This window comes from Topomyia yanbarensis, unplaced genomic scaffold (assembly GCF_030247195.1).
Source record: "Topomyia yanbarensis strain Yona2022 unplaced genomic scaffold, ASM3024719v1 HiC_scaffold_43, whole genome shotgun sequence".
Lineage (NCBI taxonomy): Eukaryota > Metazoa > Arthropoda > Insecta > Diptera > Culicidae > Topomyia > Topomyia yanbarensis.
The window spans coordinates 130350-158230 of record NW_026683636.1 but is presented as its reverse complement, the minus strand read 5'-3'; the positions used below and the strand labels follow the sequence as shown (position 1 = coordinate 158230).

General features: G+C 43.4%; 1 protein-coding gene across 14 annotated transcripts in view; it reads right to left on the bottom strand.

Annotated features, from left to right (window-relative positions):
- Positions 1 to 1144: 1144 nt before the first annotated feature.
- LOC131695556 (ensconsin-like) overlaps positions 1145 to 27881 on the bottom strand; it is a 105384-nt gene continuing 78647 nt past the window's right edge. For 11 of the 14 annotated variants that reach the window (XM_058984080.1, XM_058984086.1, XM_058984082.1 and 8 more), the window contains 4 exons: positions 24773 to 25869; positions 24007 to 24620; positions 22260 to 22720; positions 1145 to 3679 (listed from right to left, as the gene is read on the bottom strand). In XM_058984080.1, the coding sequence (XP_058840063.1) occupies positions 3663 to 3679; positions 22260 to 22720; positions 24007 to 24620; positions 24773 to 25869 (2189 nt within the window). In that variant the 3' untranslated portion in view covers positions 1145 to 3662. Of the gene's footprint in view, positions 3680 to 22259; positions 22721 to 23369; positions 23526 to 24006; positions 24621 to 24772; positions 25870 to 27881 lie in introns of those variants that run through there. The other 3 variants (XM_058984081.1, XR_009306666.1, XM_058984088.1) reach the window with 3 other exon arrangements.

The window sequence follows — 27881 nt, the reverse complement described above, 5'->3', positions numbered from 1 at the left end:
ATCGATCGCTTCTCTTTCTTCTCCTGTTCATTCTTCTTTTCTTCCTTTTGTTGCCGCTTCCTCTGCTGGCTTCCCACGACGCAACAGCCACGGTCTTTCCTATCGTTCCTCTAGTCGCTGGTGAGCTCCAGCTCTGCGTTTTCGGGTCCTCTTGCTCACCTGACGTGTCCCTCACTCTTTTCTCCGAGCGAATATTGCGGTGAACTCTTTGGTGTTATTTCAGTTTCTGCCGTCGCGTATTCTGCGGCTTCCATCAGAAATTCGACTGATTCAGCTCTCATCAAGAGCGCTTTCTGCTCGCCGTCAGCAGCTGTTAGGACCGATTTAATACTATTTACTCACTAGCTGCTTCACCTTGGTGTGCACATTGGTTTCCTCGTTGGTCACTCTGTACCAAGCCGCTGCACGTACTCCTTATGGCTACCGATGGTGATCTCTTGCCGCTCCTTGCAAACGCAATCGCGTTTTCCTTGGCTCTACTTGCCTCTCCAATATCATTAGGTTTTTTTATGTATACATGCTGATGGATCCCAACTCCGGGCCGCTATCTCCATTCGTTGTATACAGTCGCCTCTTGTGGTCCCATGGTTATCTATGCGAGCAGGGAGTTCATGCTAGGTTTGACACTAACCTTCACGGAGAGTAGTGTTCAGAGACGGATCGGCGTAAAATCGGGAATGGTCTATCCGAACTTAGTACCAACTAAATGGTGACGAGTTTTGAATGTACCCGGAGACCTGCCAACGTTTTGACGGGACGGTGGCCGCCGTGCTGTTAGCCCAGTCGCCGTTTCAAGTCGGTGTCATCCTTCCTTACTCAGGGAGTAGAACAGCACGCCTGTAAGCCTAAAGTCGCCGTCTAATTAGTGATCCGTGTCCTATCCGTTTACGTTCGCCATGGCCAGTATGCCGTAATCACGGTGTTATTGACGTCAATCCTGATAGGCCAGTTAGGCTAGTGTGTGTGTGAGAGAGAGAAAGTGTGCATGAGAGAGAGAAAGTGTGTGTGTCAGAGATAGAGCGAGAGAGAGAAATAATCCTTCATACATACAACACGATCAGGGGCTTCCGTGCAAAAGCCCTACTGTTAATCGATTTTGCACCCGTATGTAAGTAAATTTCGGATTAAATGTCACACAAAACAATTATGTTTAAATATTTTTATTGGTTTTATATATTTTATATATAAAGCATTTATTACAAGCATTAATAGAATTATCAATCTTCTTTTTTCCGCTCACATCCTCATCTTTGTTTTTATTCTCTCATTAGTCATTTCTACTATCATCTAGGTATCTCTCATCAAAACCATCATTCACCAATCACTGTGTGTATTTATCCGTTTTTGTTGTAATTGTTGATGGGTAAATAAGCTTCCATTACCTTTTTCAAAACTCGTACATGTTTTCCCCAAAGCTCTTCATTTGACCTGTGTTCTACGATCTCTCTGCATCTTAGCCAACGCTTTTTCTCTATACATACATCGCACGACGAGCAGAATGGATAATTTACGTGAACAATCTGAGGTTCGGAATCGGACTTATTTTCTGTTTAGCGCCTTAATTGAAACGCTTTTTCAATGTTACTACGTTTATCAAAATGTCTCGGAGTAAATATCGGTTCTGATTATATGTTGTTACTGGACAAAAAGAATTACACACACAGATTACAGTTGAATTGTCAAAATTTGCAGCACTTGATTGCATAATTATGCAGCAGGCAACCGGAAAATACGCATCGTGCTAGCAGCTTGCGTGAAAACAAACCATAGCGGATCGCATCGGACCAACCTCTAGAAGGAACTGATACTAATGCAAGGCCAACCATGATTAGTGTATAATAGCACTTTCATACTTTTGCTATACTCTTAACGGAAAACACATTTTAATCAGGTGAAATACCCTTCCAAAATGAATCATAATTTAAGATTAATAGTTGTTTTGCTTCTCAACAATGAGGTGTTACTGCTAGTTCGGCAAACGGATCTTTGCTGAATTTAATGACTTTTTTAATCGTTCGTGTCGTGTTGCTTTTTGCTGTTATTGGCTATCTCAAAGTGATTTTTTTATGTTGGTTTCGGGTGTAGTGTTAGTTTTATCAATTAATTAAATTACATTATGATGGTTCTTTTTTACCGTTTTTTCTTTTCTTTCTTATTTGTGTTTTATACATAATTTAACATATTAGAATACTAGAATTTATTATTCAATTTTAAACATTTCTATTTTCTCGTTTTAAAGTCACAGCGACAATGCACTGCAGGCTTTGTGTTTTGCTTCGCATGTCTTAAATTATAGTCAAACTAAACTCAGTGATTTGATTCTGTTTCGTTTCATTATCTCTCTCCCACGTTGCTTTCATAATGCGTAATTTAGGTGTGTTAGTTTCTCCTGCACTCGGTAGACTCAGCCGGAAGTTACAGGAGCTGGTAAATTGTAATGATCCAATGATTATAATAATAGTCAATCAATTAGATAGGTTTTTTTAAATTTATCAACATTGATATAATATGTAATAATATATTACTTCAGCTTAGTTTCGCTTATCGGCTTTATTGTTTGGTTGTGACATATTGGTTTGTCAGTGATTTTGAGGAAAATGTGTAGAACCAGTTTAGGAATCTGTGTTTTATGCGAAGCTTTCGTTTGTGTTCTTTGTTACAAGCTAGCCAGACGATAGCAGGTTGTTCTCGATAATAGTTTTTTTTTTCCTTTTCTACTACTGGGTGATTTGATGTCTTAGCTATAACTAGAATTTATTCAACGAGCTCTACCTCCCTCGTTCTGTAGAATAGCACCTGCCAGGCAAAGAAAATCTAATGATCAATGGCGTCACAAGTTTTTTTTTATTACAGACAATATTTTAATACAGGAAACTTGTTGAAACACTTCCCTTTCAGTTGGATCGAATGGAAGGAAGACTTCCTTCACTAAACGTATATTAAAAAAAAAATATTCGAATGGCTTTACAATATTATAAAAAGCAAAGGTCTATTCTTTGTTTCTGGAAAAATACGCAAAAGATATTTTAAATTTACTGAAACCATGTTACATTCAATTTGATTCGAAATCCTGCATAAAGAGGAAAACATATCTTTACAAAATGTTCGAAAAAAGTTAGAAATGAACAAAAACTTCCTTACATTGAATATTGTCTCTTCAACAAAAGTTTCTCTCAAATCAGAACCGCAATCACCGGCTCTACCAATTGGACAGCAGCGTTGTAGAAGTAATGAAAAATATATAGCGCAATCCTTGTCATATTTCTTTCGACGAAGAAAATCAACGAGCGCTTTTCTGTTAATTTGAAACTTGCCTCTCATCTACAAGCTACGCTGTTTGTCAACTCTTACAATGAACATTTGAATGAGCTTGCCTACCAAAAACCCTATTTCGAAGCTATTCACATTCTCAGAGTTCGCATTTTCTTTTTGTTTTGCTTTGTTAGCTAATATTTGTTATAATAATTGTGACTGTTGCTAGTAGACATACCGGGCAGAGGCTAGAAGCACAAATGCTGCCACCTGCCACACCACGTCCGCCGGTCGATCTCTCGTTCTAGTTAGTAGAAATGAATCCTAGCCTAGTTTTGCCCGGCCTCGACGATAGGTTGCGCGAGTAGGGAGGGCGCCGCCTGTTTCCGTCCAGCGTTAAACTTACTCATTTACAAGAGCGACAAGTCTGAAAATATTGGGTGGAAAGAAGGTAAAGTATTAAAATATGATTACGGTAAAACATCGCCTGTGGAAGTGCAAACCACAAAAAGCCACACCCGTTCGAGTGATATTGGTTTTAACGGGTGAATGTGTTTTGATAAGAACATACAAAAGGAACCCGTGTAGATCGGGTTGGAGAAACCAAATGAAAGTCGTGTATTTACAGGAAAAAGCACAGAAAAAAAGTTAAACAATAGCACTGGTAGAAATACTGTTCACACGATTGAATAGGTACCTGTATGAGCTGAAATGCTCTGCTCATTGCTAACAACACTCGTAGACTTGGACGTTGTAACAGATTATTTTATTAAATAAATCTTTCGATTTTCGCACGTCAAAATCAAAAGTGGAATAGACCTAACTATCAATGATATGGATTTAAAGTGTATATGGCGGATTAATACTAAGTAGGTGTTCAGTAAGTCCAGCTGGAATCCTGGTTGGATCTAGTTAGTATTTCACATCCAGTCACATCACCGATTCTAATTAAAGTCACTGTAATCGGATACTAACTCCCCGTCAAAACTTTCGAATCGTTTCATGAAGTATTGCAATAGGGGAACATGGGGAGACTTGACCAAGCGCAAAATTCTATTTTCGGCTATGGCGTCTTCTATTCGATTCTTAAATTATTTTCAAAAATATTTTTATACTTGTTTCGATCCGTTAAGGTAATTTTAAAAGTTTGGAATGAAATATCCTTTCCTTACAGAAAATATTACTTGATTAATAAATTTGAATTAAATGATGTAATTTTTTATCAAACTTTGTATGGAAATATCTACTCGACTACTAATTACTATTAATGTACTAATATACCATCTTAATCCTTGTGGAGCAGTGAAATGATTTAACATAAACTGGAACATTGGAAAAGTTATTACTAGAATTTGCATGACATTGAACGCAATAACTAATGTTGGGGAGACTTGACCAAGATTTTATGGGGAGACTTGACCAAGTGGCGATCAGCTGAAGAAAGATACAAAATTCCTAATATTTATTAAGCTTTGGTATCTACTGTTAATGTTAATCACGCCATAAAAAAATTCCACCCCAAACATAAGTCTTTATATTTTAATATTTGTAAACAAAGTTAGCAAAAGTAGGGCTGATTTCGTGACGTGTGAACATGCAATGCAAGCAGTACAGTTAATCCTTGAAAAGAAATGCATTAAAAAAATCAAAATTTATCAAATGCAACTCTTTTATATTTTTTACTGTTACCTAAGGATCTCGACAATAGGGAAAAAAATAATTACAGTAGGTTTTATGTCATTATTTTTTGTTATGATTTTTCAAAATTCTCTTGGTCAAGTCTCCCCACGCCTTGGTCAAGTCTCCCCGCAATGGGGAGACTTGACCAGAAAAAACGATCACAGAAAAACTTTTGTAACTTTTCAAATATTAAATTAAAAATTCTGCAAAAAATCATGAAGACGCGCAATAACTTTGCGCATTATATCTGAATGACTTTTGAGGGATTGAAGGCTTTTTTAGAGATTTATGCAGTTTTAACTGAAAACCTGGTCAAGTCTCCCCATGTTCCCCTACCCACACTGCATATTGCATTACATCGAAAATTTTAGCATCACCTTAAAGGGGTAAATTGAGGGTGCTATATCTCGAGATTCTGCTTATCTGCAAAGCTACACTCATTAAAAAAATTATTCTAAAGCTCAAGCGGGTTCAGTAGGTGAACAATTGGTATCAGAATTCTATTACTAAGTGGCACTAGTGTGCGTGTGAAGCTGTGCATTTTAACTTGTTTATATTACCCTAACGGCCAACATAATTCGTGTCTTCAGAAAAGTTGTTCGAAAAAAGGAGATGTGGATGATTTTTCATTTTAGTTCTATTCACTGTTTCCATGTGGCGCTAGTGTATAATTGAAATTAGATATCATAAACTTTTTCAATCAAGTGACCCTGACTACCTTCTCGTTGCTCCAGAAAATTAATTTGTTAATTCGGTACTCTGTCATCACGAGGCGCTAGTGTACAAACGAAATTATGAACTTTTTTACTAGTTGTATTGAGTGTTATGAAAATAAATCCTTTTTGGGGGGTAGCAATAGGCCTGTGCAAAAATGACTTTCTCTGATAATGATTTGCCTCAAAGCGAGATGGATGTCGCCTCCCCGACTGAAATTGTACTCACATCCGCAACCGGGCCATTCGTATTTTTTTTATGAATCTATTGCAGAATTCTGACGGAGCAATATTTAGCCGTGACAGAAATATCGAAAATTCGTCCAAATAAGCTTCAGGTGGTGGTAAATAGTTTGAAGCAGCCAAATGATATTGCTAGCTACAGGCCTTTACGAAGAAGTATACAGTATATGTACCATCGAATCGGCTTGAGTGTGACGGGATCGTTGCCGATTCGAGATGGAATTGGGCAGATCTGCTGACACATAGGGTTGGCTGTTTTAAAGACCCCATGCTTCAGCCAGTGAAGATACTGAGCTGCAAACATTTGCATTCAGCATCAGTCGCAGCTGACGGGAAGGGAGCACATGTCAACTTAGACTCTTATCGCGTGACCTTCGCCAGATCCGTTCTACCCAACTACCTCCACCTCGACAAGATTCGTCTACTTGATGGCTTTTTTGTGCCGCGGGTCATGAACTGCATGACTAGCAAACTGGTAGACACAGCCTCCCATTGTAGCAATTAGATTCATTGTGGGAAGTGCAATGGGAATCATGTGGATGATTCCTGTGGAAGGGTTGTAAACCCGAGCTTAAGTATCAAGCTTGAGGAAAATTCACGTGAGCCCCGACAGGTCCCGTTTACAAACAGCGCGAGGGGTAACTTAAGCGTTCCCCGATATTTTGCGAAAATGCTAAAGATAGCTACGCCACCGGTCTCTACGAATATCTATACTAATTTGTCTACTGACGAGCATTTCCTCTCATAAGCTTCGTTGTAAAGGCCAAAAGGTCTTACAAAAATAACTATTGGTGCAAAACCGAAGCAAGTAGCTCCTGGTCTCAGAAACCTGAGTTCAGAAAAGCAGTGCCCATCACTTAATGGAACATCAAAAATCCCAAGGGTTCCCATATCCTAGCAAGAGAAAGAAACCAGTGCTGGCTTAATAAATTTCTCCGATATTGTGGACCATATTTTTACAGCTTTAAATATTTCTGACCCTCTTAAAGGTATCTCGAGCTTTCCCTTGCAGTAAAACCATTCTTGATGCAGTGCAAAATGGGCCATCCTTTCAGCGATTGTATCCTTCGATGGCTAATTCATCGACCGAGGTCACGGATTTGATCACTGTCCTACAGTGGAATTGCAGAAAATTTTAATAAATAGTTTAAAATGCGATGTGTTTGCATTATGCGAAACATTGTTTACTTCAAAAATCGACTTCAACTTCCACAATTTTAATATTATTCGCTTGGATCGAGAAGACTTTTACGGAGGAGTACTTTTGGGGATCAAAAAGTGCTATTCTTTTAAGTCGAGTCCACCTCCTCTCGACACCAGGCAATGAAGTTGTCACTTGCCAAACTAGAATTAAAGGCAAAGACCTTTGCATTGCTTCCACCTACATTCCCCCTAGAGCCTCAGTCGGCCACCGACGGCTTCGCAATATTGCAGAACTTCTCTCCGCACAGAGGCTAGTTTTAGGTGATTTTAAGTCCCACGGTACGACATGAGGTTGCCTTCAGAACGATTATCGATCTACCTCACTCTATGAGCTATGCAACAACTTCAATATGACTATTTTGAACATGGGTCAAATGACACGGATTCCTGCTCCTCCAGCACACCTAAGCGTCTTAGACTTGTCACTCTGCTCGACATCGCTGTTGCTGGATTGTATGTGGAAGGTAATCCCTGATCCTTACGGCAGCAACAATCTGCCAATCGTAATTACTATTACTAACGTTTCAGAACCACCGAATACAATCACGTTTTCGCGATATCGTTTTCGCGATATCCGGTAAAATCGAGTCCATACAAGAGCTTCCTTCCTAGGAAAAGTACGGATTCCAGGCTGACTTGATTCTCAACACCACGCTCAGACTAAACGCGTACCAGACGCAAACTCTCGAAGACGGTCCCGCAACCCATGGTGGGACAAAGAGTGCTCAGTGTACGCGGAGAAAGCAGTCGCGTATTTAAAAGCAGCAAGAGAGCGTGTTTCGACAACCTGTGTGAGAGTGCCAACGCGAATCCGTGGGGTGACGCCTACAGGATCGTGATGGCCACGACCAAAGGGGGCTCTTCACCCCCAGAACGGTCTCCGGACCGGTTGGCGACGATTATCGAAGTACTCTTCCCATCTCGAGCCACAAGGCCCTGGCCGTCTGCACTACGAGACAATGCGGGCACGGCTGAAATGGTGGCTCCGGTGACGAATGAAGAACTACTCGCAGTGGCTAAATCCCTAGCGATGAACAAAGCTCCAGGGCCGGATGGAGTTCCAAACAGCGCTCTCAAGGCAGCGATCATAGCGAACCCGAACATGTTCAGGCTAGCTATGCAGAGATGCCTTGACGAGTGCCGTTTCCCCGATAGATGGAAAAGGCAGAAATTGGTGCTGTTGCCGAAGCCCGGGTCTGATCGACACGACTGGCAAATTGCTTGAGAGAATTATCCTCAACAGGCTAACCCCGTACGCAGAAGGTGCGGACGGCCTGTCAAGCAACCCGTTTGGCTTTCGGAAGGGTAAGTCCACAGTGGACGCTATCAACTCAGTGATAAAGACTGCCGAGATAGCGATCCAACGAAAAAGGCGAGGCATTCGATACTGTGCGTTAGTGACACTTGACGTGAAGAACGCATTCAACAGCGCAAGCTGGGATGCCATCGCGCTCTCGTTACACCGGCTCAGCCTACCGGTGGGTCTGTACCGGATCCTGGAAAGTTACTTCCAGAACCGCGTACTGCTATACGAGACCGATGCCGGTCAGAAAAAGGTTTAGATTACTGCCGGAGTCCCGCAGGGCTCGATCCTAGGCCCGGTGCTATGGAACCTCATGTATGACGGGGTTCTGAGACTGAAGTTCCGTCCTGGGGTTAAGATCGTCGGCTTTGCCGACGACGTAACCTTGGAGGTCTACGGGGAGTCAATCCCTGAGGTAGAACTAACCGCAGAACACGCGATCAACACGGTGGAGGAATGGATGAGCGCGAGAGGCCTGGAGCTCGCTCATCATAAGACGGAGGTAGTTATCGTCAACAACCGCAAGTCGGCACAACATGCAGTTATCCATGTGGGAGAAGTCGCGATCACCTCACAGCGGAGTCTGAAGTCTCTCGGAGTCATTATAGACGACAAGCTGAGCTTCGGCAGCCATGTCGACTATACATGCAAGAGAGCGTCGACTACTGTTGCGGCTCTATCGAGGATGATGTCCAACAGCTCAAAGGTGTGCGCCAGTAGACGCAGGTTACTGGCAGGCGTTGCCGTATCTATCCTCAGGTACGGCGGCCCGTAATGGTCAAGAGCACTAAGGGTAACCAGTTACCTACAGAAACTGGAGAGCACCTACTGCGTGATGTGCCTCAGAGTGATATCTGCCTACCGCACGGTATCACACGATGCATCCTGCGTGATAGCGAGCAAGATGCCAGTCGGGCTGGTCATTCGGGAAGATGAGGAGTGCTTCGAGCTACGTGGAAATAGAGGAGCCCACGAGCGCACCAGGGTGACCTCGGTCGCTAGATGGCAGCATGAGTGGGATAACTCCTCGAAAGGTAGGTGGACCCACCGGCTGATACCTAGCATATCGAGCTGGGTGGGAAGACCCCATGGGGAAGTTCTCTTCCATCTGATACAATTCCTGTCAGGCCATGGCTGTTTCCGACAGTACTTCCACAGGTTCGGGCACGCGGAGGTCCCAACCTGCCCGGACTGCCCAGGTGTAGACGAAACTACCGAACACATACTGTTCGTATGTCCTCGTTTCGACGTCGAAAGAAGAGCAATGCACAACAACACAACCCCTGATACCCTTATTCAGCGGATGTGTCAATCGGTTGAGAAGAGGAACGCAGTCTCGACCGCAACCACCCAGATTGCCTGTAGGCTACAGGTAATTTAGCGCACCGAGCAACAGACGATGGGCACGACTAACTAGTGATTGGTTAGTGAGTGAATGGTCTGTCCATGCTGAGGCAGGTTTGGCGCAGCGACTGGCAACCGCGTAAGGCGTAAACCTAGCCACCCCGAAGCAAGGCAGAAGAGCGAGTGTATAGGCGTATATGTGGACTGCCTCATGTCAAGATGGGAGGGTCGTAGCGTAGTATGTTGGGACTTAGCTATCGATGCCTCGTGGCGTGGCAGAGGAGTGAAAGGGTGAGCTTCCAAGTCGTTATGTTAAGGGTGGGCACAAAAATCAGCCTCACATGGTATGGTAAAGGCTAGCACAAAAGTAAGCCTAGCAAGGAATGAGAAAGCTGAGCACATAAGTTAGCCTCGCATGGTATGTCAGAAGTGGGGCCTAAGAAAAATGTCCCACATGGGATGCCAGGGGGAGCGACAGGGGTATAATAGAGTGGTACGATCGAGAGTGAACCAGGTGATAGGGTGAGCATCCAAGTCAGCCTCACATGGTATGGTAGAGGCGAGCACAAAAGTAAGCCTAGCAAGGAATGAAAAAGGTGAGCACACAAGTCAGCCTCGCAAGGAACGAAAAAGGTGAGAACAAAAATCAGCCTCATGTGGAGTGTTAGAGAGTGAATCAAGGTGCGATAGAGAGAGCACCCAAGTAAGCCTCATACAGGACGTATGAACGCGTGAGTGAGAGTGAATGAGTACATCAAGTACAGCCATCCCCCCAGAAGTAATACCGAGAGGTAGTCCCTGGGGGGAACGATGGCGGAGCCCAATGGAGTTTAGTCGGTATTAATGGCAGCGTCACCATTCGAGCCCGACTCGCCCAAAGTACACCTCGTGTGGTAGCTTGGACACCTACCAATAACACGTGTACTGGGTAAGTACGTCTTCTCCATTGTAAAAAAGGAAGTCGCGTATAAGACCTTCCGAAACGACGGGCTACCCGCTAGCTATCGACAGTACGCAATCTTAGAAACGCGAATGAAGAGTTTAATGAAAGCCAAAAAACGTAGCTACTGGCGCCGGTCGTTGACGGACTAACGAGAGAAACATCGATGAGCACTCTTTGGGGCAGCGACCCAGCGCCTACGAAACCGGAACAGTACTAACGAGAGCGTGGAATATTTCAACGGTTGGATATTCGATTTTGCCAGGAAGGTTTATGCGGATTCAGCCCCGGCACTGAAGATCTACCGCGCCGCATCCCCTCACGATAGCGCGAATAAAACACTATTTTCGATGGTGGAGCTGTCACTTGCTCTCTTATTGTGTAACATGAGCCTTCCACAGGGCTCATGTCTTAGCTCCCATCCCTACAATTTTTACGTGAATGACATTGACGAATGTTTTATCAATTCCTGAACGCTAAGGCAGCTTGCAGATGACGGTGTGGTCTCTATTACTGGTTCCAAGGCTGTCAATTTACAAGGACCATTGCAAGGTACCTTGGCTAATTTGTCTACCTGGGCCTTCCGCCTTCCACCTGGGTATCGAATTCTCCAAGGAGAAAACTAGAGCTAGTGGTATTTTCAAGGAAGCGTGAACCAGCGCAACTATAGCTTCAATCAATGGGTCAAAATATTTCAGGTTCAAATATCTCATTCAAATATCTCGGGGTCTGGTTCGACTCTAAAAGTCCCTGGGGATGTCACATCTGAAATTGTCGGTGATGGAGTACGAGAGTTTCTGTTTCCGCTCTGCTAAAACATACACTTCATCAAACTAGAGCGAATGCAGTATTGTTGTTTGAGAATTGCTTTGGGTTGCATGCACGTGACCTATACGATGAGTTTAGAAGTGCTGGCGAGCGTACTCCCGTCGAAAAATCGATTGTGAATCCGATGCGATATCTTGAACCCGTTAGTAATTGCAACATGTGGAGCTCAATTCTCAAACCCGATTGATGTCATTGCACTTCCATTACATGGCACAAAATGTTAATCCTTCTTCATGTTATCCCAACCATGTCAATCTCTCTCTCTCACGCTTCTGATTCAACAGTATTCTTCGACACATCCATGAAAGATGAGATACGTCCGCAAGTGATACTAAACATCTTTCATAGTCAATTTCGAAAACTCGACTCCAACAAGATGCTTTACACCGATGGGTCAAGCCACGACGGCTGCACTGGCTTCGGTATCATCAATCACAACCTCACTGCCTTTTTTTCAAACCCAACGATCCTACTTCAGTTTACGTCGCAGAACTCGCTGCTTTTCATTGTACCCTTGGGATTATTGATACTTTGCCCACCGATCATTACTTTGTCGTTTCGGTCAGCCTCAGCTCAATAGAGGCTCTTCGTTCGGTGAAACCTAGGAAGCACATTTCGTATTTACTAGGGAAAATATGGAAACTCTTGCGTGCCTCATCTGTAAGACCTACAAGATTACCATAGCTTGAGTTTCCTTACATACAAAGTAATGAAGAAGCGGACTTTTTAGCTAAGATAAGCGATTTAGAAGGTGACATCTACGAAAGACTAATCTGCTTCAATGAATTTTTCAATATCTTTCATCAGAAGACGCTAGAAAGTTATCAGACATCGATAAGCAATTGAGAGATGGGTCGTAGCTACATTTCATCATGCCGAAGGGATCAACGAAACCGTAGTATAGAGGAATGAATATAGGTCATGTGATGTCTCGGCTCATGTCCAATCACTACATGCTAGACGCTCATCTCCGACGTATTAGGCTCGCGAATAGTGGTATCTGTCATCGGATTTCACGACATTGAACATATTGTCTGGGCATGCACCGAGTATTTTTCTATCAGATCTTAACTATTGAACTCCTTTCGGGCCTGAGGAAGATCACCCAATGTCCCGGTTCGGGATGTACTGGCAAACCGCAATCTCCACTATATGTCCCTCCCTAAATATATGTACCTTCCTAAAAACCACCAATATTCAGATTTAACAACCCCTTTTATTTTTTCTTATCATTCACAGAAGTTCCCTCTTCCGTCTGTACCGTACATCAGCGATGGTTTGGTGCGACTTCAAGGTGACATCTCTGTCAAACGAGTTAACAAACACGGGACCTACAGCACAAACATAACACTGCGCAACGCGGTGTGTTGCCGATCCGCATTTGAGCCGAACTACGAAATCATTTGGAGAAACCACTGACAGCTCGAGATGAAGGCCGTCCGAGCCTGTAATCCATACCGTTGATGGCCCGATGCCATAAATTGAAAGTTAATATTTTTCTCCCCCTGTCAGCTTTTTCCACCTTCTCTTCTTTGTCTCTGATACCCATATGTAGAAATTCACCTCCGCCCTGAATATCTTCCCAAAACCCATTTGCCACTGTCTTCTCTAGTTTTAGTTATTAAATCTCGTTAAGAAATGCCCAACAGTACTACTACTCATAAGAATAGCCCTATTCAACTTTCCCCCTATTCTTAATAAAATTGATTCACTCCCTCTAGTTATTCCTAGTTTTAATATGGTTGTAAAATGCTACGCCTAATTAATAATTCATTGCTCCAAAAATATCCCTGCTAAAATCCTAAAGTGTCTTACGAATAATATATTATTCCCTCCTATAAATGTATAAGATAGCTGTAAAATTGTTCTAATTTCGTTATAAATAAATTCCTGTTGCTAGTGCTATTGTTAAATCTACCTAGTGAATATCCTATAGTAAATAGCACCATAAGCTGAGTAAGACTTAGTGTTAGGTGAAAACAATGTATGATAATGTCTGATCATTTATGCTACCTCAATCTATACGAAAATAGAGTCAAGTGGTGATCATCACCGTGTTCAGTTGGCTAATAGCTATTATTGGCATGGACAGTGTAAGTGTAAGCCGTTCGGAATAGGCAGTGTTGTCAGAGAATTTTAACCGAGGCTAGATCATTAAAAGTATACAGAAAAGTTGTTGAATTATTGTACACTGAATTAGAAATTGATTGTCTCCACAACAGTTTATAAAATTCTTTTATGATGTTGAGGAAATCGTCCATGTCTGTACCGAACCGGATGAAATCCATAAACTATCCATACCAAGCAGCGTAATGTGCGCGCCCAGGTATGTCTTCAGGCGCAGTTGGCACAACAGCAATATCAAGTGGATCAACCGTTCACATCTGCATCGGCACAAGACGCGCAGCAGCAGAACGACAGTCATGCGTCCTTCAATCCCAGGAGCCTCCTTCCAGCAGCCAACACGAAAGCTGCCAGTACTAGAGTTCGTCCAAATGAATATCCAAATGGGCTTCCTGCAACATGCGTCGCATCATTCTTCACGGAATCGACCGCATACGAATCCTGGGCCGGCGTTCTTCTCTTCGACCATGTCTGGTACCCGGATAGGACACAATATCACAACTCATACTCACCCGCAAATCACTAGCCATCCAGCTCGCCCAAATGGGCATTCAAGCTAGACCGTCATTTCTAGCGGAATTGGGTGATAGCTTTTCGCATCGACCATAGACGAATCCCTTCGACGAATCCCGGGATCCAGACGGGGCCAATACCTTTGTTCTAGGTCAGTAATCAACACCGATCCCTCGCAACAAGGTGAAGTAGTGACGGTCCCCTACGAGAGTGTGCGTTCTCAAACGAAGTCAGATTACGGCGCGACAGGCGGCTTCAAGGGATCTGCCCGAGTTCGACGGTACATTGGAATACTGGCTGCTATTCTACGCTATGTTTAACTCATCTACGCAGATGTGTAGGTTCAGAGACGAAAAGAACATGTTAAGACCGCGGAAGTGTCTGAAGGAAAAGGCACTGGATGCTATTAAATGCGAGTTACTTCGTCCTTCGAATGTAATGGAAAGACATTCTACACTGAGCGATCAGAGGCGATAATTCTGTTAAAAAAACATAAAGCTTTCATCGCCGAACATGAAGAAGCTCGAAACAGCGGCCAATTTTGCATTGACAGTGAAGCACATGATCGAAACGGCCCGAGCGTGGGAAGTCGACGATTTTATCTTCAACGCGTCTCTCCGGTACGAGCTAGTAGAACGTCTGCCGGCATCCCTGAAACTGGACTGGACGAAGATTGATCGTAATATCTCAAACCCGAATCTCGCCGCCTTCAGTGTATGGGTATATATCGTAGTGTGAAGAATGCGAAGAGTCAAAAAGGACGGATACCTAAATTTTCATCAAGCAACTCACTCAAGCAACGCTAAACCATCCCATTTTCACAGTGAACCAAAACGGGTTGTAACAGATCCCGAGAAAACCTATGTGCAAGGACAACTGTTCGACGGTTGCATGGTGATGCAGATTTGAGGGCTTCAGCAGCGATTCAAATTGAGCAACAGTTAAGGAGTGCAAGCTATGCCGAAAGTGTCTTCGAAAATACAACGGCTTCTGCAAACAGCAAAAACAATGCGGCATGAACGGGTACAAATACCTACACCATCCTCTACTCCACAATCAGGAGACCCACTACGATAATGCGTCAACATCAAAGCCACTTTTGAACCGAAACATAATCTGCATCAAGGATAGTCGGTAGTACTGTTTCGCATTCTTCTAGCCGTATTGTACGGGACCGGAAAAGAAGGACTTATGCATTATCGACGACGAGCTCACTTTGATGGAACAAAGCCTGTCGGACGAGCTTGGTGTCGAAGGACCAAGAATGTCCCTGTGTTTGAAGTGGACGGGTGATACGTGGAAGATGGCGAATAATTTGCAGCAGGTAGCAGCAAAAAGCTCGAAGTATGAACTTTCAGGGATCAACATGGTCTCCTCTCTAAAAAAAACCAAAGCAAACATCGCTAATTTCTGTTCTACAGCAGATATATGCACATTTGTTTCGACATCCACTGGAGGATTACCACGACATCAGTCCACGAATTCTAATTGGCTTGGACCCCGCCACGCAACGCGGAATGAAGTCGCGAAGGTGAGCGAAGTGAACCGATTGCCGTGAAGATTCGTTTGAGTTTACGGTAACTGCAATGGAAAGAATCGGTGGTTACGTGAACTTCTATAGCGTCCATAAATGCGATTGTACTCGGGAGTATGATGATGACCTACACAGAACAATGAAATCATACTTTGCGTTGGATAGCGTTGGAGTTATCAAGCCGAACAGACTTCTCCTATCTCATGCGCTACGAATGTGGTCTTCTCTGGAAAAACGATCACGACCGACTTCCGGGCAGCGGAGTGATGGCCTTTAAGCGATGGAAGTGTCTAGAAACCCGATTGAGCAAGAATCAAATATTAGCCGACTATCTTGATGCGAAGATCCAGGAGTCAGTAAGGGCTACGTAGTTGACTGCAGGAGAACTACAAGTACGATATGCACAAATCTGGTACCTTCCTATCTTCTTAGTTGCTAACACGAAAAAACCGGCTAAGTTTCATTTGGTTGGGGATGCCGCAGACACCACTTTCCGTGTTTCTCTAAATTCAGTGCTGTTGATAGGTTCGGACCAGCTAACTTCAGTGCTGGTTCGCTTCCGTGAGTTCAAAGAGGCAGTAAGCGGTGACCTCAAAGAGATGTTTCACTAAATGCGAATTCGAGACGAAGATTAACATTGCCAACGGTTCTTTTGTATAAATAGCAATGAGTCTTAGCCAAACGTGTACGTCGCAAAACGGTTCAAGCAAGAGTACTCAGAAGCAGTGGACGCTATCTTCAAGCAGCATAACAGTGATGTCATACTCGTAAGCACGAAGACGGAAGAAAATGCAGTAAAACTGGCTCAGAATGTGAGAAAGATCCACGAGCAAGTCGGATTTGAAACTGGATAACAAACTCTGGTACGGTCATGACGACTCCCAAGGTGGAAACGGCAGAGGAGAAAAATTTAAACATCGGCGACGAAACTACAACAGAAAAGATGCTCTGAAAGTGGTGCAACATTTCAACCGATCGTTTCATATAAAAATTTTCGTCCTGCTATGATCAAGTTCTGCTATCAGGTTGTCGTCGGCCAACGAAACGTGTTTTCTGCACACTGATGATGATACATGACGCTTTGGGATTGATCGTCCATTTATTGAGGTTCGTGAAGGTTCTTTTTCAAGAAATTTGAGGAACATCGGTCCGCTGGAATGACCAAATCGAAGACGCACACTCCAAGAAGTGACTAACATGGCTGGCGGTCTTTCCGAAGATTGGACTAGTGGAAGTTCCATTATGTTACCGGACATTGCCAACGGTAGGGCTATAGCAGAGATGCACACGTTCGCGGATGCAAGCGAGAACGGCTTTGCAGCGATCGTATATCTTAGATTTCAAGAAAGGGATGCGATCGAATACTCAATAGTAGGAGCAAAAACCACCCCTTAAATTTCAGCTTAACCCAAATTCAAGCAACTGTACTCGGCGTTCGATTAGCGGATACAATACTGGCGTCTCTTTCCATCAAGATCAGCAAGCAATACTTCTGGATAAATCACAAAGATATATTATGCTAGTTGATATCCGACCATCCGGCCGATACAACCAGTTTATAGCATTCCTCATGAGTGTAATCTTAGAGTCGACGGACGTCAACGACTGGCGATGGTTTCCGACGAAACTGAACGTCGCTGATGAAGGAATAAAATGGTCCCGAGTTCCCGATTTGGTCGTTGGTTTCGTAATCCAGAATTGCTTCGACAAGACGCAGACGCCTGACCGAAAATCCCTAATCTCGGAAAACCGATCGTAACAGGGCTTCGCCCGCATCTACTACTTCAAATGATAGACCCGGTCTTTAATCTACAAAAATGTTCCAAATGGGTCATGTAGCACTCATATTCAGATATATTGGTAGCTTGTAGCGAGCATCGATCCGAGAACGATGATTCACTGGACCGCTGACACAGGAAGAAATGACAAAAAGCAGAAAAGTATTGATATCGCCAAGTACAGTCAGGAATATACGCCGATGAGATCGCTACGTTGGCTGAGAGATACCTCTCGAAAGGAGAGCAAACTAAGATAATCAGAAATAAGCTGCTCTTTTGCGGCGCCTTCCAGGACGAAAACGGCGTTGCGAGCGTTCGAAGTCGTTCTTCCACTCGGAATCATCACATCACACAACTGATCACCGCCGACACACATGGGTGCTTCAAGCGGTCTTCCAGCGCTACCGTATTCCTTGACTGAAAGCCACGTATCAAGAAGTTCGGAGAAACTGTCAACGATACAAGAACGATCGAGTGAAGCCACAGCATCCAGCGATGACTGACCTTCCGCAGTCACAGTCTGACTGCATTTAGCTGCCTATTCACCTACATGGGGGTGGATTATTTCGGTCCAATACTGGTCCTGGTAGGACGACATTCGCAAAAAACGACTGTCTAACTAGTCGAGCTATTCTCTTGCAGATCGTTTACACACTGACTACCGACTCTTGTATTTCGGCCATTAGAAATGTTGTGGCTAGGAGGGGTGTCCCAGCAGTCATCTACAGCGATCGGGGAACTAATTTCCAGTCTACAAGCAAACCGCTTAAGGCAGCAATTCAATGGCTCGATCAAGGTGCTTAGAGTTCTAAGGTGATTCGTCTTTGGCAGTAACTAGGTGAGGAGTGAGGTAAACGTGCAGCAAGAAAATATGACAGCGAACAACTTTGTTTGCATACTGAAATCCAAGCAAACATGCATGGGGATGTAGTAAACAATGTCGTTAGCTGTCGTTTCTAGAATGGACATGGCTGATCGGCGATTACGAGAATCGTATCACCTGAGAATAAAAGCTCCTTGAGCTCGATCACGACCGATTGGCAAGTGAGTATAAAGGGCGAACACGAAATTATTGAGACACCGAAAATGTCATGCCAATTTTCATATGTTTAAAATCAAACCAAAATTTTAAGGGTAGTTTTATACATATATTTACTTCAAAAATCAAAAGAAAAGTTAATCGATGGAGCCTTTCGCATTTTCGCTTGATGCCCTCCACCAAAGTCTTTACAGTGTCATCCGGTATCAGTTTCTCAGTTTTTTTTCCATTTTCTTAACATGTCCTTCTCGTCTTTGACTGTCTTCTTGCTCTTCCGAAGTTCCCGCTTCATCATTGCCCAGTACTGCTCCACCGGGCGCAGCTCCGGACAGTTTGGCGGATTCATGTCCTCTGGAACAAAATGGACAGATTGGGCCTCATACCACTCCAGGACACTTTTAGAATAGTAGCATGATGCCAAATCTGGCCAAAATAGCGGAGCTTCGTCGTGCTGCTGGAAGAACGGCAAAATGCGCTTCTCGAGGCACTCAGATTTGTAGATCTCGCCATTTACTGTGCCTTTTGTCACGAAAGGCTCACTCAGTCCGCAAGAGCAGATGGCCTGAGATATTTGGAGGCGAACTTCGACATTTTCTTCTTCTTAAATTTGTCGTCCACATAGAACTTGCTCTTGCCGGTGAAAAACTCCAACCCCGGAATTTGCTTAAAATCGGCTTTTATATACGTTTCGTCGTCTATCACACAGCAGCCATATTTTGTCAGCATCTTCTCGTAGAGCTTCCGTGCCCGAGTTTTAGCCGTCGATTGTTGCCGCTCATCGCGGTTTGGGAAGTTCTGTACCTTGTATGTATGTAGTCCAGCTCTCTTCTTTGCATTCTGGACGTAGCTCTGCGACATGCCAATGTTTTTAACCAAATCACGGCTTGAGACGTTGGGATTTGCTTTAATCATCCGCTTCACCTTTACCCTCCGTCTTTTTGTTCTCCGGTCCCGGTTTTCTTCCAGCTCCTTTGCCGTGGTCCAACGTCAACCGCTCCTGGAACCGCTTCAACACTCTGGAGACGGTTGAATGGTGAATGTTCAACATTTTTCCCAACTGCCGGTGCGACAGGTCAGGAAATTCCAAGTGTTTGGAAAGAATTTGTTCTCTCGACTCGCGTTGGTTCACCTCCATTTTCGTTGAATCGAAAAACACGACTTCGAGTTTGACAGCATGTAAACAATACACATCAATGAGAAAGTGTGCAAAATTTGGTTGATTTTTACCCAATGGTAAAAAAGTTATGCTCTGTTGAATGTGTCGCAATAATTTCGTGTTCGCCCTTTACATCAAGCCGCACTCATTGGGTTTTCAACCTACCGGTTTCGTCACATATGGGAGGAGCATGGGACTGATTGTGAGGTCAAACTTGGTTAAGCTTCAGCCCTGTCTACCCACCGACAAAATGTTGCAAAATACCTTCATTGAAGTCGAGAACGTCGTCAACTCATGACCACTGATTAACATTCCCATAGATGACGACATATCGCCCGTTCCAGTACAAAACCGTTTGCAGATCGGTTTGATGTGAATTCCCTTCGATAGCAGCCATGTGCACAGAAAGAACCATTGGATTCAGTCACAGGTCATGACAGACAGGTTCTGGAAGCAATGGGTCCATGACCATCTGCCTACGATCACACGAAAAACCTAGTGGTTCACTCTGTCGAAGCTTGCTACGGTTGGCGATATCGTAATAATCGTCGACTCAAAGTTCGAACGTAACTGCTGGCCTAAAGGTCTATTGCTATGCAATAGACACCCGACGAACAGGTACGGCGGGCAACCGTACAAACAGCACCTGGCGGGATCTACGAAAACACTCTCCAGTATCTCTAGCAGTACTCGACGTTGGTGTTGTATGCGAATGCGCTATCACGTAATCCTTCGCACATTCCGGGAGGGGGAGGGGACCATGCCCCTACTAAATAATGCTCTACTACCCGCCGCACCCGACCTGATGAGAGGATCGGAAGCACCCTGAAGGACGTAAACATAAACAAATCGCTATCATAAATCTACTCTATATTATACCATACTGCTATACAAAAATCAAAAGTGAACTGAACTATTGCTTAAACTCAATTTCTACGTTAAAGGCATAAATCTACTCCTTTTGCTAGTGCTATTGTTAAATCTACCTAGTGAATATCCTAGTAAATAGCTTTAATAACACCAATTCATAACATAGACTAGGTAAGACTTAGTGTTAGGTGAAAACAATGTATGCTAATTTCTGCCCATGTATGCTTCCTTAATCTACACGAAAACAGAGTCAAGTGGTGATCAGTTAGATCATTTAGTTTTATTTAGATCCAGCTCCGCTGTCTCCGCAATGTACACTATTCTAGCAACAATTAAGGTTACATGGTAGTTTTATAATCACTAATAAAACTTAAATCGCACTTGTAGCGTGCTATAAAACTTTAATTGTTACTTGGGTATGGTGCATTAATGGTCACAGATGGAGCTGAGTAGTAAAAACCATCATTCATCCATAGAGTAGAGCGGACTGAGTCCCATTCGCTTTTTGCCGTAGTAGCAGAGCGGCCCACTGTATGCAGTTATAATTGTTCTAGTTTAAACAAAATAGGTTACTCTCGGTAACCGGTTACCCAGAGTTTAATAACCCTTATACCCCAATGGAAGAGTTTGATAGATCATCTGCATTCCGTTAAGTAGATAGTGCATCAACATTTCTCTTAAACTCAATCGTTTATCCCTTCCCGTGGACGATGAAGACAACAGCTTAAGTCTACTAGATTACGCAAATACTAACAAGAAGATAAAAACAAAAATAAATCTCCGAACACGACCCGCTTCCGATCAACCCAAAAAACGACACCAACAATCATCAAACGTACACCGGACATAGTCACTCATTGCCTGCTACTAACCCGTTGTTTGGTGTTCAAGAGGTGGTTAACGGTGGAGGCGACAGCTGCCGATCGCAGTGGATGTTGCCGTTGTTGATGAACCTGCGTTAGTCAGCTGCTGCTTGGATGGCGGCCAGCAGGCAACCATAAATAAATGCGATGACATACAGTACCAGTGCCGATTGTTTGTAGGCGAGATCTTTTCGTCGAGTGTGCGTGTGTGTGTGTGAGTGTGTTTTGTGCGATGTTTTGTTGATATTTGTGTTCGTGCGCGTACATTTTATATTAATTACGGTGAAAGATAGTGAAGTGCAGCTCCAGTGGTGAGTAGATGTGATAAGCGGTTCGTAGGAAGGTAATGGTTGTGGTTTTGAGTTGTAAACGAAGTGGGTTTGAAAGAAAAAACGATAAATGAAAGGCAGATAAGATAAGCTATTTACCAAAAAAAGAGGATAGCGGTGCGGTGGGAAGTATAAATTCCATCCTGTATGCGGGATGTGTTGTAGTACTAGAATGTTTGAAATGAAAATCCTATATGCTTTGGGAATTGGTAATCATCTCAATTTCAGAACCGTCACTGATAGATATGTCATAGTCACACAAATGCAATTCTAGTACTACAAAATCTAACATAAAGAACGCTTTAAATGTGCATGGGCAGAACTGAAGCTTTTGAAGCGATAGAATATCTATAAGCCAAAATGCCCAGAATATGACACAACACAAAAACAAAATCAGTATCACACCACCACGATGAGAAAAATGCAAACGTATTCTACAAACACATTCTATCGTCCGGCAGGACGTTTGCCAATTTCTCAGTGCAGTCAAAAGTACAAGCCTGAATGCGTTCCAAAACTAAGACAAAACAAACATAAATCGATTTACCTCGGTTATCTTGACTGTCTGATGTTGCGACTAGCCTCGTGGCATTATTGTTTAGAAAATTGCTATTACTGATCATATTGATATCGCTGCCGGTAAACAGGGAGGTAGCGGTAGGGGAGCTTGAGGTACCAAAACTACTGCTATCGATTAGATTTTCACTACTGCTGGCGTTGTTGTAGTTGTTATTATTGTTCAAATTGAACGGATCATGATCGACGATGGCCGCACTTTGTGGCTGCACTTCCTCGGTCAACGATTGGAAACTACCGAAATCGATCAACTGAGCGGCGGCGGCGGCGGTCGTTGCGGTATTGGTGGAGGGCGTCTCCAATAGAGGGTAATGTTCACTGCTTTCCACGATACCGGCTGCTGGTGAGAGCGCTAGTTCGTCGGAATGACTACCGGTGTCAAAATGCACTAGAAATTTCGGGGAACCTTCGACAGCCGAAGGAATTTGCGCACTAGTGTTGGGAGTAGATATAAGAAAATAGGAGGGAAACCGTGGATTAATCAGGCTGGACTAGTACTGAAGTTAGGCCGTCTCAGACGAGGGAAGGGAGAAATTAGATAAGTGATTTCGAACATGAAATGATAACAGAAATAACAAAACAAACTTTGAGATGACAACTTGTAGCGTTACTTCTATATCTAGGTCTATAAGCTCCAAACTTGAGCTACAAATAATATTAGCAAAATTGAGTACTAGATTCGGAGTTAATTTATTACAGTAAAAGTACTAGAAATAAAGATTTCGATGCTGGAAAAATTCAATTCGCATGTCTTTTTTGGTAGTAGAAATAAAATAAAAATTTTCCTCATATTATTGTAGTGTGATTAGATCTCACGCTGTTTAACCAGTAATCTAGTACTACATTGCTGATGGAGTTAACGTGATCCAATCTATTACTATTATATCAAAAAGCACATAACAATTGGTGTTACGCGTTTAGTGGATGTAAAGGAATGGAGTAAATGGTTAATAACTGTTTAGCCTTTCTAATTTAGGGCGCATTATTTATGGTTTACACAGGTTCACACGACAAAGGACATTAGCTTGGCGTAATGATAGTTAATTCAAACAACATAACTAACGATACAGAATATAGGTACCTATCGTCAATGGCTTGGTCTATATGCTTTGTACTCTCTTTCAAGAATTTATCTCTCATTATTAGGATCTCTGTTAACACACTTTCTTTCTCGCTTCTGTCTACACTCGAAATGTATGTATTGTATTTAGCACTCTAAATATCCGCAACACGTAATCTAGAAAAGAATCGGAGCACAACGTGGACGTTAGAATTTAATATCGGGATTCATGTAAGCACAGAAGATATTTGTAAACGTTTGCGACACAGACACATACTCTAGGGATAGGTGAGATTTATAGCTGGTTCCCTATGAGCTAGCGAACCATCGTAGTACTAGTATTACATAATCAGTATCCAATTACATAGACGCTGTAATTTGTAACAAACATTATACCCTAACGATCTGAGAGATTCTTCTGTACGAAATGAATCCAATGCTATTCAAAAAAGGATCCAGTACTACTTTCAAGCCTGCCGCAACTCGCCGTAGGTATAACATAAAGAGACTGTGAACTGCCGAGGAAAGCTTTCCGAACACTTACTACCCTGTGATAAACGTACACTTTTGAAGGACATTACACTCTAGTACATGGGTTTTTAAACATGGAGAAACATGGAAGCTTACTAATATAAGAGAAAAAAAACAATCTACTTACAACACATTATCAATACTGCCATTCTTGTGACCGTTGGTTTGGCCGCTCATGATCGCATCCTCGATGATCAGCTCAGTCGTCTCGGCGATCGTCGTCGCACCCGGTGTCGATTTGCCATTGGTGGTGACTCCCACGGGTGTCGAGCTAGACTCGAGCGACGAAGGCTGCTGACTGCTGCCAATATCACTGTCACCGCCATTGCTGGCGACAACGTTACTGTTCAAATTGTTGTTAAAGCTACCTAGCAGATAGTTTTCCTTCTCCGTCACCGAACGCTCATACTCGGCGCTAGCGTTAGTGATGATAGCGGTATCCATACTGTTGTTGTTATGGTTATTATTTAAACTACTGTTATTGTTGTTATTTTGCTGGTTCTGATCATCTCCATCCTCTACCAGTACCAGTGTCTGGACATCTTGTGCCAGTAGGTCAACCTTTTCACTTGCCTCGGCCGGTACTTGAGAGACAGATTCGGCTTCCGGGTGTTGTTGGCTAACTGATTCCAACATTGACTCGGTCATCGACATTGTTGTGTCCACGTTGGTCGCTGTTGTCGCACTGGATGTTACAATTTCACTTTTACTCATGACATCTTCTCTATTATCGTCGGACTGCTGTCGTTGAGAGTGAAAAGGTATTATGAATTAGCATCTCAATATGAAACCAACGATAAATATTAATAGTTAAAGACGATAAATATTAATAGATTAAAATGAAATCTTTTAATTTCTCTGGGTTATAAAAAAAACTGTTTTAAAACACTCACCTTAGTCGGCGTATTGTTAGCACTACCCTTAGCGCGTGTCCGCGACATAATCGCTTCGACGCGCTTTCTCCGTTCCTCGCGTTCCTTCTCCTCCTTCTTAAGTCTTTCGGCCATTTCGATACGCTGCCGTTCGGCTTCCTCGCGGGCTTTACGTTCGGACTCCTCCCGCTCCACCTTCTGGCGTGCTTCCTCCTCGCGACGCAGCCGCTCTTCTTCATCGCGCTTCTTGGCCTCTTCGATAGCCTGCTGCAGGCGTTCCTCTTCGAGGCGGCGCTGTTCTTCGCCCAAACGAATCGTTTCCTCCTCGAGCATGCGAAGACGTTCCTCTTCCTCGAGTTGACGCTGTCTTTCCGCTTCCTCTTCGGCTTCAATTCGTTGACGTTCTAGTTCGGCTTGGCGCTCGGCTTCCTCGCGAGCCAGCCGGCGACGTTCGGCGAGCGCGGCTTTGGCTTCCTCCTCCGTAGAGATGCGCTTCGCATGCATAGACGCAGTCATCAGATCAACATTTGAACCGTCCCCATTTTGCTCGGGTTCTAAACTATTGGTGTCCTTTGTTTCATCTCGCTTCTCCTCGTGATTGCTGACTTCCAACTGATTTGGAACCTGTGGTATTTTTTCAACTATCTCCGATTCAACGTGTGTTTCCTCTACTTTAATCTCAGTTATAATGGTTTGCTCCTGCTGCTGCTGCTTTTCAGCAGTTTCTACCACAGTGGTAACGGTTTCTGACTGCACAACAGCTTCCACCGGCTGCTTCGGTGTTCCATTTTCAACCTTCTCCTCGGTACTCTTTGCGCTGGCCGACGATCCTTGCTTCACCAAAGTGACCGGTAGCGTCGATTGCTTTTGCTGCAAACTGTCGTGTATGCTTCGGTTGGCCTTTTCCGGCCCGGGTGACTGAAGTGGTGTCGACGCTGCCTTCGGAGTACCCCGGGCACTGCTGACGCGTTGCTTCTCTACCGAATGTTTCTTAGCACTGTCCGGTGCAGTGGGTGGCTTGGCCGGTGTGCTAGTACCACTCTGAGGACGTTTGCGCTCCATAGTGGTGGAGCTGGCGCTGCTGCTAGTGGCGGATGTTTTCGGAAGTGGAGGTTTCTCTGGAATGTTGAGGAGGTTTTGAAGGGGAAAAATAGATTAGTAACGGAATACAGTGAGCTGTGACTGTTTTCGGGTTGGTGGGAGGGAGTTACCTGAATGTGTCGAAGTGGTCTGCAGTAGAACTGGAATGACTCGTGAGATATTTAAATATTTGCTAATGTAGTTGGGAAAAGCGTGAATATATGTGCGAACATTTTTTTCTGCGCATGAGATACTTATGTCGTTGTTTTTAAAAGAATGCTGGAAAGACACCAGACTAGCTGCATCAACAAAGGTAACTACGTCGAATTCTCGCGACACTGCAGTATGTATTTCGGAATAAAATCCGATTTCAGGTTAAGTTCAAGAACCTAAGTTTGATAGCCGGTTTAGTTTAGTTCAAAACTTGAATCGGTTACATCATCTATCAAAGATGATATTGTAGTTAACTTAATTTATGGGGGAAAGTACATCCTTAATGTCGTAAAGCGATATTTTCAAAACTAAGTAGGTGTCTTTCAATACAGGCCCTTATTTTCACAATATTTGTTTACACAATATTGCCAGTGAGAATTAATCATTAAAGAAGAAATACAGAATGACGCGAAAATCAAAAACGAAAAATCAGTTTTGTTTCCATATTGTGTGCTAGATATTCCTGAAAAACCAATCAGCTTATGCAGAATATGGTCACAGTACTGATTCTTATGATTCTTATGAAGATCTAGTCAATTTAATATAAACAACTATTATCCAAAAAGAAAAATAAGACGTTTCAAATATACATACTATTAGTCGCTGTGCTTTCCAGGATTAGATCGAGCTCTGCACGATGAGCTACAAATTCGTTGCTTCTGGATCGTAGCAATACAAGAACTTACGCGTGGCGAGACAAAAGGTGTGGAAAAGCGGGAATCGAGCGGCTACAATGTACCAGAGCGGTGACTCATATAATGAACCGGAAACCGACTTTATAATGAGGATCAAAGGTCATTTCCTCAACTAATACATCATCGACGTACACTGACACTGTCTGCACACCGTTACCAATGACAGGAGGCATCCGAACGAGAATTTTTATGGCATCCTATCCCGCAAAGATACTTATAAGGCCACCTGTGGATCACCTCACCCACGGACGAAAAATCTAATCCATCAAGTTCAAAGCTCCAGAAAAAATCTCCGATGTTATACGTAATTCGTCAAGTGAGGATTTGCGTACGGACGCAGAGACTCAACGGGGCAATCATGCATCATGGGATTCGCGGCAGGTTCACAGTATAGCATCTATCCGAGATTCAGAAAGAGATCGGACGACTGAGGAACAATAAAGCCATTGACAATGATCAGCTGCCATGTGAGCTATTCAAATACTGAGGAGACGCATTGGCTTAGAGCCCTTTGCTGGGTGATTTTGAAGATTCGGATGCAAGAAGCTTGGAAGGAGAAGTTCGTCCCATCTACAAAAGGGTGATAGACTGGATTGTTGCAACTATCGAATAACCACATTGCTATCCAAAATTCTTTGTCGCCGCCAACCGCCAACGATCAACGATGGACCCAATGTTTAAAATGCAATAAATAGCGGACACAGTCTGTTTGTGGATTTCGCAATTTCAGTGATACGAAATCTACTGTGACCGATAATGCATGAACAATGAACATTGCTCTCCGACAAAACCGACTTAGTGAAAAAAACCAAAATTTATCGTACAAATACCCGGAGAGATATCCGACTCATTTACGACGTTAGATGGATTGAATCAGAGCGATGCACTCTATATTCTATTGTTTAACATAGCGTTCGATTATACGCTGATGCAATATCTGAAGTGCAGAACCATCATCACGAGAACTCCCATGCCTTTTGGCTTCGTTGATCGCAGTGCAATGGACGAGGCATTTGTACCTTTTAAAAAGGGAGGTTGTGAGAATCGCACTGATTGTAAATTCTGATGTGATAAAGTACATGGTTTCTGGTAGAGAACAAGTGTTGGTTTTGAAGTGAAATGGGGTAAGGTGCGAGGTTGCG